The sequence below is a fragment of the Saccostrea cucullata genome, unplaced genomic scaffold (genome assembly GCF_032062105.1).
Source record: "Saccostrea cucullata isolate Sc308-1 unplaced genomic scaffold, CSIRO_AGI_Scuc_v1 ctg1, whole genome shotgun sequence".
NCBI lineage: Eukaryota > Metazoa > Mollusca > Bivalvia > Ostreida > Ostreidae > Saccostrea > Saccostrea cuccullata.
Genome location: NW_026920581.1, coordinates 553,607 through 573,360, shown reverse-complemented (window position 1 = coordinate 573,360; position 19,754 = coordinate 553,607). Strand labels below are relative to the sequence as shown.

Here is a 19,754-nt window from a genome sequence, read left to right as displayed (position 1 = left end):
ATTTTTTATATTATTTTCCTTGGAATAATATATTTATATTATTTAGTAATTCTGGTTTTGGCATTTGGTATATTTTGTGCAGATTTATATATGATATTCTGTGGAATACCTTTTTTTTGTTTTGAACCAATAAGAAATGCAGAATCGACTGTATCTAATAACCATTTTGATTGATCAAATTATATCATTTGTTTGTATTAGTTATTTCCTTTTGGCACAACATAGCTTCCACACTTCTTTATCCATAGTCGCTGACAGCTGTAGAAGTTCACCCAACCGAAAATGTCCACCAGTGAAAAGACAATTGCACGTGATTATTCCTCGGTACAAAAAGCACCAACTCTGAAGTGCGCTCAGACAATCCCTAACTCACGTGTTTGTAGTAAAAACGTAGTAGACCATCATGCTTTTCGGTTCATTCACGAGACTGGACCATTGTTTGCTGTGAACATGCGAGACCACGTGATCATGAATATTTCAATAAGAGGCGGTTTTTTATCCGACATGGAGAGAAAATAATTTTTACCAAATAATATTTCATAACTTTTAAAAGTGATGGAGTGGAATTGTCTTATTTGCAGAAAGTATATAACTTATATAACTTGATGAGACATCACATATATTTATTTCTTTTAAAATAAAACACTAATACGGCATATATATCTTTGACATGTAATTCCTATGTACAAAGTTAAGCTTAGGTCAAACTGTCACGGTAATAGAGACGGATTGCAACGGTTTACCCCGATTTTATAAACCGTATGAAATCGTCATGATAATTCGATTTTTTGGCGCGAAAAACAAACGAAACGGTTGTTTCAAGATTATTGAACGGTTATACAAGGTTTGGACAGGATATCATTAAGGACCATGCCATTCACGCCACGGACACTGTTACGGACAACCACGGTATCCCGTAGTGATACCTTATAATGCGACGGTCTCACTAGTGATTGCTAAGCTACGGTTACAGCCAATCAAGTTAATGCTACAACGCCCCCCGGCTCTTGTACGAGAACGCAACGAATGATGAAGATTTTTTAAGACGTGTTACGTATAACCAAGTAAAATACATAGGGAAAAATGTACCCGTAATTAAGGTCCTCCGTACATGGACACCAGCAATAACATTTTTCAAAATTACCGATATAAAGAGGAATCATTTAGAAATCAAATGTTACTATTTCATTTCTTATTTTAAAATTCAAGTGGCTCGTTCTTTTTTTCCTTATAAAAGATGACTTGTTTTATGATAACTGTTATATGTGAGAAATGCATGCAGATGTGTTAAAAGCTATGGAAATTTATTCAATATCTCTAGATCTATTCTATACTAGTATTAACATTTTAGCTTATTCACTTTTACAAAAAAATCATTTACAATGTGTTTTCATTCAATATTTTTTGTGATTTATTCAGATAAAGTCACGTTGACAAGACACTTTTCCTGTACTAATTGAGTGTAGTAGCTAGGGTCCTGATATATACTCGGTTTAGATTTAACTGGTCAGCGGAAGGCGGGTACCACTACAAAGTACCATTTGCCTAAACCAAAATTTGGTAATCTCTCAAGAATCTAGAAATGATGTAACGGCTGTTAGATATGGAGATAATGAACAGTTTTCAATCTCAAAAGTCCATTCAAACATACAAAACAGGAGCAAAGCAAACATGGACCTTTAAAATATCAGAGGTGGGCTCAGGTGGAGTGAGCAGCCCCCACCGACCGGTCACACCCTCCGTGTGCTCCTTGATTTGATCGGGAAATAACGGGAAAATCCGTCGACAATTGGATGTGTAAATAGTGGTCTTACAGTTACATAATTGTAGTATACAAATGTCAGTCAGCTTTTGACTTAATGATAAATTGAATTTTCTGACAAGGTCATTGTTTTGAACAGAGAACTTAAGAAATCATGACTTTAAACAAGACTGTTGATATTCTTTTTTCATCTTGTTTGTAAGTAACAAGGGTATGATCTGCGATATGATTAAGGACAAGCACTGTGCTTTCGGATACTCAAGGTTCTTCTGAATGTCTAAGCAGATACAGGTCAGCACAAGAGAACTATTAAGCGGTTCTATTGTAGTCAGGATAAGTTATCTGTCAAGCAGAATTCCAGACATGACACTCGAACAGTGGTAGTTGTCAATTTTCTCTTCCTCTTAAAAATTTGAACTTTGGAAAATCGTTTCATGAGCCAGATCTCCAAAAAGGGTCATCTGAAAGTACAAAGTGAGACCTTTTTATTTTCATTAGCTGAGATTGAATGTGTTGATGGGAATCCTTCCTAATACTTTCATAGTAACTGCTTCATGTTTGTCATCAATTAAAGCGAATCGATAAAATGCATATGGTTTGACAGACATGTCGACGAAGGTCCATTGGCAATGGTTTTCCATTCATTGGGGTTGATGGGTAGACACGTTCTCTTTCGGTTTATTTTTAGATGATGACTTTACAAATCTCACTGTACCTGAGAGAAAGTGTCAGGAAAAAAATTATACTTAAATGAGTTGTAATGTACATGTAGTAAGGTTATACCAGTTTTAACTCATCATACCCAAACTGTTTTCTTCTTTCTTTTCCTTCTTCCGTCTTCCTTGGTATAAAAAATATGTGCCACAACAATGTAGGTCTGTGCTTTCTGTCTGTTCAACTACAGGTGCAGATTTAGAAGCCGAATCCTGCGCTCATGGTCATGTGCACAGTCATGAACAACTGATAACAATAACAAGCAAAAATTGTGACAAAATGTGAAATGAAAATAACTGAAAAATCGTAAGCTATCGTATCCAGCCGTAAAATTGCCGTTAAAACACGTGATTAGACGTCAAAATACTAACTGCTGCCGTAATTACAACGTAAGAAAAACGGTTCGCCGCCATTATTCGTGAGTCAATTGTTTCCTTGTCGTGTTCCTACTACAACCGAGACAAAATGTGCGGGGTTTACGGTTAGTTACGGATTATCTTGTATATCTGTATATTTTCCCTACTGCAGTCGTCAAAATCCTTGAGTAAGCGTAGACCTACGTGTCACAGGATGACCCCGAAACATCACGAAAGTCTACACGGTGGTCACACGGTGATGGTAGGCATACAGTACGGGGTAACTATGATATACAAGAAATGAAGTTGCATCGCGGTTTTCCACGACTGTTTTGTAGCAATTTACGGATCGTTCAGGAGTAATCCGAGTTAACAGGGCTCACCACGTTAATAATAACGGACTGACTGCGGATGTCTAAGAATTTCACGGATCCCTTAAGGTCATACGCAACGTAGTCTGAACTTTATTGGGGTTCTTCCCAGGAGTTGAAGAGTTCCACTAAAGGAATGACCTGTGTGCAATACTTTTAATGTCTATATATGGATTTGTAAACCTCTTCTATAAAGACAATTTTTGGAGAAAAAAAATCTGGAATTTATGTTTTGTAATTTTTGTACATTTTTCTTTGAATAATGCAAAAATTTTCACAATTTGATATCTTTTCAAAACCCCTGGTAACGCATGCTGATATTTTGTCTAAGAACATGTTATAATATTATAAGTCTAAATTTAGAATATCTTGAAAAATTATCAGTAGGTAAGGTACCTTGCGCATGTCCTTAATCGTAGCTTACCGTGATCTAAAATCGTGACAGTATGACTGGGGCTTTAGATCCAGGACAATGCTGTCTATGATTACACATGAAATTTATTTCTCAGTATAGACTTATCTTTGACACCTAGCAGTCAAAATCATTTTCAACTTTTCAATTAAAAGTGTGTCCCAGATAAAGGTTGCGATATCCATGTCGCACTTGTAGAAAATATACAGTGTGATCATCCGCCGGAGCAGCAGCCGATCATTTGTGGTTGTGTTAGAAAGTGCATATAGGGAAATGAGACATTATTTTTAATTAGTTCAGTAAAATAATTCATAAATGATAGCATGTATAAAATCATGAATAGAATATTTAAAAACTTGTAAAATGTATTAATTGTTGTTATTATGGTTCATTTCATTATCATTTCTCATCAGATAATTGATTATTTATGGTTATACCGGTATAAAAAGAGCTTGGGAGTGTGTAAGATATAAAAGGAAATCGTTATGATTTTCCGGATAATAATGACGTGCATGGTAAAAGTGCTTGGTGAATAAAAATTGAAAAGTTGTCCAACTAGTAAAAAATTGTTTTGAATATATGCACAGCTGCGAATGACACAAGGATAATCTTTACTTCATATTGCTGCTCGCCTTGCAGCATAGCCTGCTCTGCAGAAACTATGGGCATTATCACGTGACAAAGATCCAGGGGGTATCAGTACGTGATTCATCTTGAGAGGCCTATATGGCACGCCGATTGGTTCAAAATTATTTTCTGCACGACCTTAAACAAAAATTACACGAGTAAGTAAAAACTTACACAAAGTGAGGAAAGTATACACAAAGTTATTGAAATTTACACAAACTACAGAAAAACTACACAATCAACAAAATATTTACACGATCACAAACGTAAAAACGAAAACTGCACGAGTGAAATACAACATCGACATAATATACGACGCATCCTCTTTGCGCACATTTCATTAATATTCATTAGAGAACAGCTCAGGGTGGCTTGGATGCTTGAAACATATACCTATAAATTAGTAACGTGTTAGTAATATTTATCTAATCTTTTTAAAAAGGATTCAGTCTTTTGGAATTCCGCTAGACTCTCAAGAATATGTACAATGTGTTTTATACATGTATAAATTTACACACAATCTTAAGTATGGAATGTGAACACCCCCGATTAAAAACATTCTACACATGTATAAATAACGTAAAAGGGATGCATATTACCAGTTGTGTGTTTAATTGTTAGATTTTTAAATTGTGTCATTCCTCTATTATTGTCTATATAGCAATTTCTTTTGAAAGTGTAAAATATTGATATAGTAAAGGTCTTCATTAAAATTAATAAAAACAGCATGTGATGTAATACAGGCCAGTTAACAACAAATAAAACTCTTCTCCTCCACCACCCACTGTGTGTACGTCTGTAATAATTGAGGACGTGGATGCGTGACCTTTTCATTTAGAGAGAACCCTCCCTGCTGGTGAAGGAATGCAAAACACCTGTACGCTAATCGATTTATAGTTATCTGACACATCCATAATACCTTTTGATTAAGGATTACTAAATTCATACAGAGATTTTGAAGCATTGTTGCGATCATCTGGGTTGTGGAATTTGACAGAAAACTTTTTGGAAATAAACAAAAAAATAAAAATAAGGCAAATAATTGCGCAACTTTAAGTTTTATATTGAAACGATCAAATATAATTATTAATTTTTTTTATATAACTATGTATGTGACAAAGTAGAACATGCAGTCTTTAATTTTGAACAATGTGTAGTGATTTCATAAATATCCATGTAAATGTAGAAAATTGTATGTAAATTGTAGTCGTTTTAGTTATGTGAATTTAAGCTTAATATGTTATGTTTTTTATCGAGTTTGGCAAACATTTTACCTATTCAAAGAAAAGAAAACGAAAAGGGGGAGGGATATGCCCCTCCTGATGCTACTGGCTGAAATAATTTTCTATGAATTTAAGCGTACATGAAGTAGTCAATCGAAATCAGGATTGCAATTCAACGTAAAACTATAACATGTATAACGATAAATATTGTAATTAACCGTCCATATCCTGGAATTTGCGCTCGACCTAACAACATTTAAAAATTGAAGGTTAGGGGGTCAACCAGCATAAGGAAAATTTACTGCACATGTTGCAAAGTCTATAATACTCAGAAAAAAGTAGGGAGGAGGGGGGAATTCTACAGGCCCGTTTGCCGATTAATTTCATTTTATGATTATACAGTCATGTTCTTGTTATAATGGCCATAGATTTGGATTGAAAAGTGTTATTATAAAAAACTTAAATTTAGTGTTTGGGAAATAATAAATTATTTAAATTTTATGAATACGAATTCTACATGTAAAGAGAATTTGTTGTCTTTGAAAATATTTGCAAAAACTGTGCTCTATTTGGAACATGATTTATTTGCATTTTTCAAGAATGATAAAACAAGTTCTATATTCTTTCCATTTATTATCAAACTGCAGTATCCATTCCCATTTTATTTATGTGTAGCATTGTATGTAAATGTATTTAGTAATTCACAATGTTTTAAAAGTCTTGGTGTGTCATTATGGTCCAACGATTTGAAATTTAAATAAATTTATATTGGGACTCCAATTATCCACGAGCCAGGTCCGCCACTGATCATGTGTTTTTCCATAGCCAGGATTATTTGAGTAGAGTTTTGTTATTTCATTTGGACAAATTTAATTAACAAAACACAAAAGCGCATGTGCATAGAGTATATAAGTATATTCCCCGTTTATCTGGTCCTTTTTTATTAAAAATGAAAACATTTATCAAGTAATCGCCATTACGAATGAGGGCAACGCTTACAAGAAATATCTTGCTTCTATTTCGAAGTTTATAACTGAAAATATGAAATATCATGGAAAAAATCATAACAAAAAGTAGGCTACAGATATTCAACCAAAATTGATATAGGATATTTTATAAGTTTGGATGCATATGTAAATAGAAATAAAATGTTTTTATGTTTGACATTAAAAATACGTTGTGTACATCTAAGGTAATCCTCACTTTTTAAATTTAAAAATGTACACATTTATATATATCCAGCCAACTGAATATTTAATTTCCTATTCCGAAATGGGGAAAAATCTCCTCAAATGATTTTTTAAAATCAAGATCCTTGTCAGCCGTACTGTACTTTCATTGTTAGGTACTTTTAGTTCGGAGTCGAGTGCATCATACGCAATGGTACTTTTTTTTTTTTTTACCCCGCATTGTAGCACAAACGTACCGATTCATTCTTGTTACAATTTTGTCCGCATCATATAATACATCCTTGATCTCGGTCAATATTAGAAAAACATAGTAATTTCAAAAAGCTTTTAAATACTCTCGCGTAGATCAGATGGAAACACTTCATCTGAAATCGGATTGTAAAAAAGCAACTTCCATTCTCGATAACATTCAGCTTAGCATACACGAAGAGATAAAGAGTACAGAAAACCAAGAACACTATGAATATTCTATGTGCATAGTAATGATATGCGCAGCTGTATGCGCAGTAAAATTGTTTGTGTAATTTTTAGTTTCCTCTGCTCGTGCAATTTTCGATTTTTGTTTGTGCATATTAAACCCTTTAATCGTGTAAAAAATTTCGGATTCGTGTATTTTTCGATATGTTTGTGTAAAAATCTTTTAAACTATGTGCAATTTTTACCGATACGTGCATTTTTATTTTACTCGTGTATATTTTTCTTCTAGCTCGTGTATAAAATCGTGATCGTTGTGCAGAAAATAATTTTGAACCAATCGGCGTGCCATAGGCCTACATCTTCATTTTGATGACAATAAATTCTTACCATTTATCATCGATTTTATATCATCGATGAATCCATTTGATAAGCAAATGCACTAAAATTTCTATTTATTTATTTATTTTTAGGCCACCTGAGTAAACTCAGGTGATCTATTGCTATCTGTTTTTGTCCGTCGTCGTACGTCGTTCGTAAACTTTTGAACATTTTTAGCTTCTTCTCTGGAACAACCGAACCAATTTCAACCAAATTTGGTATACAGCATCTATTGGTGAAGGGAAACAAAAATTTTGAATTTCGTGGTCCCTCCCCCCTGGGGCCTGAGGGGTGGGGCCAAAACCACTAAAAATAGTGCAATCTGTAAAAATCTTCTTCTTTACTCATGGACATCAAGCAGTCAAACTGTTGGCATGATTGTAATCAGCATTGAGTTCTCTACCAAAATTGTGAAATTCATGGCCCCTGGGTCAGGGGTTCTGGTGTTAGGATGGGGCTATATAGATCATATAGTAAAAGTTCACTATTTCTTTGAAAACCTTCTCCTCTGCTCCTTGGTATTAAACAAACTAACCAAGAACATAGTTATGATGAGCAAGAGTACCTCTTCAATAATTGTGAATTTCATGGCCCCTGGGTCAGGGGTTATGGTGTTAGGGCGGGGCTCTATTGATTATATAGTGAAAATACATTAATTCTTTGAAATCTTCTCCTCTGCTCCTGGGTATTAAACAAAATAATGAAGTACATAGCTATGATAACCAAGAGTACCTCTTAAAAAAATTTGAATTTCATGGCCCCTGGGTCAGGGGTTCTGGTGTTAGGGTGGGGCTCTATTGATTATCTAGTGAAAATACATTAATTCTTTAAAAATCTTCTTCTTTGCTCCTTGGTATTAAACAAACTTCCTAAGAATCTAGTTATGATGAGCAAGAGTACTTCTTTCAAAATTGTGAATTTCATGGCCCCTGAGTCATGGATTATGGTGTTAGGACAGGGCTCTATTGATCATATAGTGAAAATGCATTAATTCCTTCAAAAATCATTATCCTCTGCTCCTGGGTATTAAATAAATTAACCTACTACATAGTTATTATCAACAAGAGTGCCTCAACCATGTTTATGAATTGGATGGCCCCTGGGTCAGGGGTTTTGGTGAAAGGGGGGGGGGGGGGGGGTGGATTACCTGGTATATACTGAAAATACATTAATTCTTTAAAAATCTCCTTCTTTGCTCCTAACTAAGTATATTATGATGAGTTAGACTAAGAGTGTTTCTTCAAGAATTGTGAATTTTATGGCCCCTGGTTTAGGAGTTTCTGGTGTTAGGGCGGAGCTCTATTGATTATATAGTAAAAATACATTGATTCTTTGAAAATCTTCGTCATTGCTCCTGGGTATTAAACCAATAAACTATTATGATTAGGAAGGATGCCTCTTCCAAAATTGTCAATTTCATGGCCCGGGGGTCAGATGTTCTGGTGTTAGGGCGGGGCTTTAATGATTATATTGTGAAAATGCATGAATTCTTTGAAAATATTTTTCTTTGCTAATTGGTAAGTATATATATTTATGATGAAGAAAGCTGCATCAAGCAAAATGGTTAATTTCATGCCCCCTGGGTCAGGGGTATCGGGGGGGGGGGGGGGTTACATAGTCTGAAAATAAATTAATGCTTTGAAATCTGCTCTTTGGTATTAATAAATCATTTATGATAAAATTTTGAAATATGTGGTTCCTGTGGGGTTGGGTGCAAAACTGGTTACAAAGTGGAAATGCATTTTCTCTTTATTACTTTGATCTATCTCTGGGTATTTAAGTAACTAGAGTAAGTTTGCTAAGTGTATAATTATGATAAGCAACGGTGCCTCTTTCAAAATTGTGAATTTCATGGCCTCTGGTTTAAAACACAAACCAAATTCCATTGTTTGAAAGTTGTTACATGATTCTCAGGTGACCTATAAGGCCCGTGGGCCTCTTGTTTTAACCATTTTGCATTAAAGACAGCCTGAAATAAAAAAAAATGATCAGTTACCTTGTGCATTCCTTGCATGGATGCTTTTAAAATTGTGAATGTGCTTTTTGAAATGATAAATTTTGCTTACGACCGATTTGATGCTTTGCTTCAATTTTACTGTAGTCTTGATCATGACTTTCCGTCTATACGTCTATACTGCAGACATTGTTTGGCTAATTACAAAGGAAACATTAGATGTTCGCACGAAATAAACTTGCTCATGACTAAGAGAATTTCATGATCAGTGCAAAACTGAATAAATTTTATTGATTTGTAGGAATAAAATACACTGTAAACGAAAGGAATTATCGAAATTTAGTCGTTTATGAAAGTAATGACTAATTTAATGCACAATACAATTATGCCAAAGCACATTGTGTTAAGCATCATTGATACAAACTGAGGATAAATTCAAACTGAGTGAATTTTTGGCATAAAAATTTCTTTAAATTAATGTTTATTGTAATTCATTGGTATTAGGTAAATAAAGAAATTGTACAAATGGAAAATACAAACAGCAATATTGAAAACTAACGTTTTATTTGTTGATTTGATGCATATTAATAGTGGATATTACCCATTTTATCAACATTCTTTATACATGTATTCCGCAATTGTAACGATACTATGAGTTTGAGTCAAAGCAAGGATGCTATAAACGAGGATTAATATTGGAAAAATTAAAACAATGCTATGATAAACAAGAGGCCCACGGGCCTTATAGGTCACCAGAGTATCATGTAACAACCACCAGTTGTGCACCCCTTCCCACAGGAGCCACTGACCCTGAGGCCACATATTTCAAATTTTTGGAAATTTTATAAATTTTATTTCATCATCATTTTGGAAGAGGCACGTTTCTTCATCATAAATATGTACTTAGATCATTGGCATAATACCCAGGAGCAAACGAAAAGATTTTCAAAAAATCATGCATTTTTACTATATAATCATTAGAGTTCCGCCCTAACACCTGATCCCCTGACCCAGGGGCCCCGAAATTCATAATTTTGGAAGAGACACTCTTGTTCAACATAATCATGTACTAAGTAAGTTCATTTAATACCCAGGAGCAGAGAAGAAGATTTTTTAAAGAATAAATGTATATTCACTATATTATCAATAAAGCCCAGTCCTAACACCAGAACCCCCAACCCAGGGGCCATGAAATTCACAATTTTGAAAGAGACATATCATTCTTGCTCATCATAACTTTGTACATAGATCATTGGTTTAATGCACATGTGCAGAGGAGATTGAAGATTTTCAAAGAATTCATGCATTTTCACTATATAATCAATACAGCCTCATCCAAACACAAGAACCTCAACCTAGGGGCCATAAAATTCACAATTTTGGAAGAGACACTCTTTTTCAGCATACCAGGTAATCATATACTTGGTAAGTTTATTTAATACCCAGGAACAGAGAAGAAAATATTGAAAGAATAAATGTATATTCTTTAAATTATCAATAAAGCCCAGCCCTAACACCAGAACTCCCAACCCAGGGGCCATGAAATTCACAATTTTGAAAGAGACATTCTTGCTCATCACTTTGTACTTGGTAAGTTTATTTAATACCCAGGAGCAAAGAAAAAGATTTTCAAAGAATTTATGCATTTTCCCTTTATAATAAATAGAACCCCGCCCTAACACCAGAACCCCTGACCCGGGGGCTATGAAATCTACAATTTTAGAAGAGGCATTCTTGGTCATCATAACTTTATACTTAGTTAGTTTGTTTACCGTTTATTCGTTTTTTTTTCGCGCGTTGGAAATTTTGCGAAAAAAGGGTATATTTGTACAGTTTTTGGGAGTTGAACTATGTTCAATCTCCCTTGGTCATCACGCATTTAACATGCGCAGTAATTTGTGTTGATTACATAGAGCCGAAAGCGAGGCTACTGAGTCGACCAATTTACTCCGATGATATTCAACAGAAAACATGCATAAACATCCGCCGCAAATAGTTCATGTCATTTTTTCCTGAATTGATCTAATTTTCATAATTTGAAATGTAAGTAAATGTAATGATAAAGTAATCTTATTTTGAATATTAGATTTCGTTCAAAGTAAAACTAAATTATAAATAACCTTAAATTAAAGTTTTTCGTAAAGGAACTCATTTTTAGTGTAGCGTCATCTATAAACACTGAAAGAGATGCGAACGACAACTCTACATACTGACGGCTAGCGGTAAAACTAGTCTTCCCGAATCCCGACTCCCGATGGTCCCGGATTTTGCATTTTTAGCAATGTCTTTTTTACCAGTGCACAGAATTTATTCAAATTTTTCATGAACATTTTCTTGGTTTAAATAAATTCATTAATGCATAAAAACTTTAGGAAACATGCGTATTTATTACTAAATCAGCAGTATCACCTGCCAAAAAGCGGTAAATCTAGTACTCTGTTATAAATGTTAAAACCAAAAACGGACACCGATGTTTTCGTAGAATCGCGATTAAAAACAACGAAATAAAGTATATTTTAAAAAAAAGGGAAAACCTCATTTACATACCAGATAATTTGTACGCACAAAAACTCTCACATATAGCACTGTTTTTATATTTGATCATCAAATATTTGTTTTTTAACTTGGTAATGCTTTTTTCTTCACAATTATAAAAAAAATTAAGTTCTGACGTACTCCATGTTCAATATTGACTTCGTGTAATGGAAGAAGTTTAATATAACAAACCTGTTAGCTCTTAAAAGGATGCTGTGTGAAAATCCACATTTTATCAACATTGATATTATTCCTGTGAAACTCAAATTTTCATAACACATGGGTAAAGGTGCCAAGGAAAAATATATTACATATTTGAAGATGAACTAGAGGTACTGTGAGCAGTGAATTATGTAAATGATCAACCGCCTCTAATATCAATATAATGGCAGTGTCCATGTTTTGCAATGGGAAACCCAAAATATGTGTAGGATGAAAAAGTAACAGAAGTTGCACAACGGCAATAAAGATTCTATGAAAATTTCATTCAGTGGTGTAAGAGGAGTTGCGGATAAGAGATGGGTATACCTAAAGCATAACAAACAGATGGACGGACATCCCGATTAATGAATACCCTCCCGCTTTTAAAGCACGGGGTATAAAAAAGGGACTAATGTAGGCAGGCAAGCATTATGGCCCATGCGTTTTTTTTTTGTTTTTTTTTTTGCTATTCAATGTCTCTGACTGTGTTTCTCAAGATTGTTGCAACACAAAAAAATCTGGAACAGTTGTCTGTATTTGAAATGATAATATTGTTTACTCACTTAACCTCAAAGATTTTATTTTACACCATGTTTAACTCCCATGAGTACTTTCAGTACTTTGATTATTTTGCGTGTTATTTTTTACGATTGAAGATTTTTTTTTTTATAAAAATGGTATATGTTTTTTCTGCGTTTTTTATATTTTGCGAATTAAAAATTATCGCAGGAAAAGCGAAAAATAGATCATCGCGAAAAAAACGGAAATAAGGTAATATCCATGGTCAGAGGAGAAGATTTTTAAAGAAATAATGCATTTTCACTATATAATCTATATAGCTTTGCCCTAGCACTAGAACCCCTGACCCTGGGGCCAAAAATTCACAATTTTGGTAGAGGACTCAATACTGATTACAATCATGCCAACAGTTTGACTGCTTGATGTCCAGGAGTAAAGAAGATTTTTAGCTCACCTGAGCTGAAAACTCAAGTGAGCTTTTCTGATCACATTTTGTCCAGCGTCCGTCTGTCTGTCCGTCTGTCAGTCTGTCTGTAAACTTTTTACATTTTCGACTTCTTTTCAAGAACCGCTGGGCCAATTTCAACCAAACTTGCCACAAAGTTTCCTTGGTGAAGGGGATTCAAGTTTGTACAAATGAAGGGCCACGCCCTCATTCAAGGGGAGATAATTGGGAATAAATGAAAATTTGGTGGCATATTTTAAAAATCTTCTTCTCAAGAACCACTGTGCCAGGAAAGATGAAACTTATGGAGAAACATCCTCAGGTAGTGTAGATTCAAGTTTTTTCAAATCATGACCCCCGGGGGAAGGGCGAGGCCACAATGGCCGACCAAAGTTTTACATAGAAATATATAAGAAAATTCTTTAAAAATCTTCTTCTCAAGAATGACAAAGCCATAATTCATCATATTTATATGGAAGCATGCTCAGGTAGTGTAGATTCAATTTTGTTCAAATCATGACCCCCGGGGGTAGGGCAGGACCAAAATGGCCGACCAAAGTTTTACATAGAAATATATAGGAAAATTCTTTAAAAAACTTCTTCTCAAGAATGACAAAGCCATAATTCATCATATTTATATGGAAGCATGCTCAGGTAGTGTAGATTCAAGTTTGTTCAAATCATGACCCCCGGGGGTAGGGCGGGGCCAAAATGGCCGACCAAAGTTTTACATAGAAATATATAGGAAATTTCTTTAAAAATCTTCTTCTCAAGAATGACAAAGCCATAATTCATCATATTTATATGGAAGCATGCTCAGGTAGTGTAGATTCAAGTTTGTCAAAATCATGACCCCTGGGGGTAAGGTGGGGCCACAATGGCCGATCAAATTTTTACATAGGAGTATATAGGGAAAATCTTTCAAAATCTTCTTCTCAAGAACCACTGGGCCAGGAAAGATGAAACTCAGGTGGAAGCATCCTCACGTAGTGTAAATTCAAGTTTGTACAAATCATGACCCCCGCCGGAGGTAGGGTGGGGCCACAATGGCTGATCAAAGTTTTACATAGGAATTTACAGGAAAATCGTCTTCTCAAGTACTTCAAAGCAATGATTAGTGATAGTATAGGAAGAAAATGTTTTTAAAAAATCCTTTTATCAAGAACAGCAAAGTCATATGCTGTATTAATATGAAGGCATTCTAAAGTAGTATTAAATTCAAGCCCCCCCCCCCCCCCCCCCTTTCAGTAAACTTTTCAGTTCTGATCTGATTTGTGTTTTTTCCTAGCCGATTTGCTCAGGTGAGCGATGTGGCCCCTGGGCCTCTTGTTAAAGATTGCATTTATTTTAGTGGTTTTTGACCCACCCCTCAGGCCCCAAGGGAAGGGGGGGGGGCAGGGGCATGAATTTCAAAATTTTTGTTCCCCCTCACCCATAGATGTTACATGCCAAAATTAGTTGAAATTGGCTCAGTGGATCCAGAGAAGAAGCTGAAAATGTTCAAAAGTTTATGACCGATTGAAGAACGATGTACGAAAATAGATAGCAATAGGTCACCTGAGTTTACTATTCAGCAATAATCAGTAGTGCCCTACCACAAAATGAACCCCTGATCCTAGGTCCACACATTGCACAATTTTGGAAAAGGCACCCTTGCTTATCAAAATTGTTTGATTAAAACCAAGGAGCAGATTTTAAACAATTCATTTTCAGTTTATAAGCAGAGCACCCCTCTCTATGGTACCCCTGAACCAGGGACCCTGAAATTCACAATTCTGAAAGAAGGACCCTTGCTCATCATAGCTATAAAGGTAGTTCATCTGCTTGATACCCAGGAGCAGAGAAGAAGATTTTCAAAGAATTTCTGCATTTTTACTATGTAATCAATAGAACCCGGCCCTAACACCAGAACCCCTGACCCTGGGGCCGTGAAGTTCATAATTTTGGAAGAAGCAGAGAAGAAGATTTTCAAAGAATTAATGTATTTTCACTATATAATCAATGGAGCCCCCTCCCCCCTAACATCAATACCCCAAACCCTGGGGCCACAAAATTTACAATTTTGAAAGAGCCATTCTTGCTTATCATTACTATGTATTTAGTTAGTTTATTTACTGCCCAGGAGCAGAGGAGAAGATTTTCAAAGAAATGATGCATTTTCACTATATAATCTATATAGCCCCGCCCTAGCACTAAAACCCCTGACCCAGGGGCCATGAATTTCACAATTTTGGCAGAGGACTCAATGCTAATTACAATCATTCCAACAATTCGACTGCTTGATGTCCAGGAGTAAAGAAGAAGATTTTTAAAGATTGCATTAATTTTAGTGGTTTTGGCCCCACCCCTCAGGCCCCAGGGGGCAGGGACCATAAAATTCACAATTTTTGTTTCTCTTCATCCATAGATGCTTTATGCCAAATTTGATGGAAATTAGTTGAGAGGTTGCAGAGAAGAAGCTGAAAATGTTCAAATGTTAACACACGACGACGGGCGATAGCAGATAGCAATAGGTCACCTGAGTTTACTCAGGTGACCTAAAAAATCCAAAAAAACTCGTTCGATATAAATCATATCTATTTTAACAACCAAATACTATAGTAAATTAAATATATTCTCCCCTTCTGATAAAAGTTAAAATAAAATGAAAGCAGAAAACGTCCACATAATCCCTCAGCTGTGAATGTTAACAAGATTTATCATTTTCCAGTATTTCATAAAATATCTCCTTTGTGTTTTTCTATATACTACTAGTATAATAAATTATTTTGCCTTGATAACTTTGAAACCGGAAAAATCAATACTGACAATCATATAAACATACTTCTGTGGTTCCTGATTTTCAGTGCATACTGGCGAGAAGACGATGGATTCCTGCTGTTGCAACAAGCGACACGTGACTTTTGTTTGGGCCCTGCTGGAGTGCCTATTTTTCACGGGGGTGATATTCGGATGGGTGTGGCTGACTGTTACCCTCAGGCGAGACGCCTTCTTCTTGGACCTTTGCAATGTTACCTTTTCAGAAGAGGATATTTCCAACGGCCAGAGCCTGAGTGAAACTATTCAAGACAGTTCAAGAAATGGACGGCGGTCAAATTGCAGGACCACTTCTACCACTACGTTGGCCCCACAGGACTTTGAGAATCGCCTGCCATTTAATGGTACCCAGTATTTCTGTGACGAACAGGAAGATCGTCTTAACCTTTTGTATGACGTTATCATTATAATCAGGAACGTTCTTATTTTGCCCGTTGGTATATTTTTGGATAAGTATGGAACAACCCGGAGTCGACTTCTGACAGTGTAAGTACAAGTTTATTTTCAGAGGATATTGCGTAATGGCCGTAGTTTCCCTACTGGAAATAGTGAGTTAATATTCAGTACAGAAGTTATTAACTGCTTTTCCATAAAGAGTTGCTGAGCATTTCCGAAATAAGCCCAACAAATCTTTTATATACCCTTTTCCGGGGAATTATTGTTAGTGTAAAAGACAATTTCTGGAAGGCTATTTTTACTCTACATAATTATTTTTCTCGTAATCTTTTAATTTTAAAAAAAATCAATATTTAGATTTGATGATGGAAAATTATTTCCCATTTTGGTTTTACTTTTTATCCAAAAACGTTTTAAAAACTTGATAAGAATGAATTGCATATAGTAAACCATAATATATTAATGAGACTTTCAAAAGTGAAACTGTGAGTTAAAGACCACTGAAGACGGATAGATTTATAAATCACAGACATGGTATAATAGATCATCAATAACTAAGTGAAATAGAATTTATTAATGCAATAATTTCATACTTACCAATTTACAATACGCGTTTTTCCCAGTTTCTTAACCAGTGCGTTGTTAGTATTACAACTATTACACAACGCGGAGAGCCCAATGTCTTAACCCTAATAGCATCCAGAGAGCATAACCATTACAGTACGCGGAGAGTCCAACGTCCCAATCATTACAGTACTCAAGGATCAAAATGTCATAACCCTTATGGTACACGTAGATCCTAAGCAACACAACCATTACAGTGCGCTGAGATCCTAAGCGACACAACCATCACAGTACGCAGAGAGCCTAGCATCACAACCATCACAGTACGCAGAGAGCCTAGCATCACAACCATTACAGTACGCAGAGAGCCTAGCATCACAACCATTACAGTACGCAGAGAGCCTAGCATCACAACCATTACAGTACGCAGAGAGCCTAGCATCACAACCATTACAGTACGCTGTGATCTCAATGTCATTACCACTTCATTACACTGTGTCATACCATAAATGTTGCATCACACGAAGATCCCGGTGTTTTAACCATTACCATCGTCGAATACCCACGGGAGTAATAGACGGGATCACCCTTGGGACGATAGACCAGCACAAAGCGAAGATATCATTCTACTTCTTATAAACTCTCTGCGTCATAACAAGTACACTATTCAACGATATTTACAGATTTGCTACAATATTTTAAACAATGTGTGTTTGAAATTTTTTTTATTAATTTTTTTTTTCAAAAGAATGCCTCTATAAAGAAATTTTGACTGGGCAACATTAAAAAAATATTGTTAAAGAGTAATGCATAAAAATGCAAATGTCAAGTAATTAGTATATGTTGCATGCATGTTTTATGAAAATTTAAAAGAAAAAAGGATTTTTGTCGTTGAAACTGCACTAGTTTTAGGGAATTCACAATAGAATTTCAACACCTTTTTAATTTTAAAGAGAACGTTACCTCTTTGTTAAAAGTTGTGACTATTTGACACAAATTTAACAGCTCTATTCATCTTCAATTTTGAAGGAAACTGTTGATAACTATAGATAACTTTGGTTTTAAGTAAAAGTGTAACGTAACGCAACGTCTCAGTGTTGAAAAATTTTATCATCATAAGTAAATACGAGTATTATACTAATAAATGTGCGTGATGCGGTGTAGCGGATTAAGGAGTTGATCCTTACGTCGCGGGTTCGAACCTCATGTGGGACATGGAAACCAGTCCTAGTCTGCTAAATCACTCACTGCTCAAAAGCCGTCAGTGCCGAGTACACGTCTACATTAAAGCAAGCATCCACTGACAAGTGCTGACGTTTCTTTTTGAGTGAAATTTTCTCTAAGATATATATGTTTTAAAACATACAAACAAAAGCAGTATGTTCCCATATACGTTGCTACATTTTGCACGCGTGGCTGGTCACATTTCACACACACAAAAATACAAGCTTAAAAAGAAGGAAGGGTGAGTTATTGCGTGTGTTCACAATTATTCCATTGGTACAAATAGATTTGCCATTGACTGTCTTTGGCACCAATGTTAAGCAATCATTATGGAACAATTATTTGTCTTAAAACTGTAAACTAATGACGAAATAGCAAGAGTCTTTTCTAACGTTGCCAAAGGTTTATAATGGTTCCCGTTGATCGTTAATGGTCACCAATATTAATCAATAGTTATCAATGGCAAATGTTTAGTTTTTTTTAATACATTTTTTTCAGAAATAGCAAACTCAGTTAAAGATGCACTGCTTTTATAAAATGAAATGATTCTTATGGTCATAACTTAAAATGAACACACGTCTTTATGTGATATTCTTTTGCCAAAATAATTCATTTCTACCAAATGTACAACACTGTGTAGAAACAACAGTATTCTCCCTTAAATAGTTGTGAAATTCCTCTAAAGTGGTATTATTTATATGAGGTAACTTCAGTAGCGGTATCATGAACGGTCCCGGTAGCCATCTTGGTGGTGATTCTAATAAACAAAAGACAGTGTTACCAATTCTGCTACGAATGTGAATTGATCTGCAGAATTATTAACCAATAAAAGTTAACAATGGTAAACATTGGTACCAAGGTTTTTGCATATGGTATACCACACCACTAATATCAACCAAAGGAAGTATTGTCAACGCACGCATTGGCAACGATACTCATTTACAATTAGATACTTGCAGACGTAGTCATTTCGAGTGGACAAAACAAATGATTGACATATCAATTTTACAGTGCCAACAGATAAAGAAATGTGATAATACTTGCGCATAAAGAACGCTTTAAGTGGACACAAGCGTATATTTGTATCTTAAGAATTACCACATTGTCCTCTGTATTTCTATAAAAGGGCAATTTTTTCAGATAAGTCATCATTTCCTGTAACGGCGCATGTAATGAGAAAGACGTCTGAAATAAATCCACTTCCTTTTCATTAGCGGAACTTCTATTTAATGGCATTCTGTCACCATTACTATAGCTGAGACTACATGTATATCACTCTTTAGGTTCGAGGGGAAGCAAACAAGCATCATAATTGACTTCATTCGAGAAAAAACACGGAAAATGTTATACAAATACTTCAAAATTTTGCTAAACAAATCTTATATACGTCGAGTATTCCAGCTTTAGTGTTCCAAGGAGCACACATTCCCCTAGAGTATGGATTTCTTAACCTTTGATGAAATTTGTTTAGTTTTAATACAAATGTATTCCTATAATTCACGAAGTACTTTTTTTTCTAATTTGTGTTGCAGTTGTCATTTTGTAATTTTGTATTTACTATCACCTGGTAAATTAAAATAATTACAAGATGACACTTTTATCAAGTTTCGTTTGTGATTTTTAATGCTTCGTTAAAAAATTAGCACTTT

General features: G+C 35.1%; 1 protein-coding gene across 2 annotated transcripts in view; it reads left to right on the top strand.

Moving 5' to 3' along the window:
• LOC134252066 (equilibrative nucleobase transporter 1-like) overlaps positions 1–19,754 on the top strand; it is a 63,181-nt gene that overhangs the window by 16,641 nt on the left and 26,786 nt on the right. For both annotated transcript variants that reach the window (XM_062734515.1, XM_062734509.1), the window contains exon 2: positions 15,951–16,407. In XM_062734515.1, the coding sequence (XP_062590499.1) occupies positions 15,951–16,407 (457 nt within the window). The remainder of the gene's footprint in view (positions 1–15,950; positions 16,408–19,754) is intronic.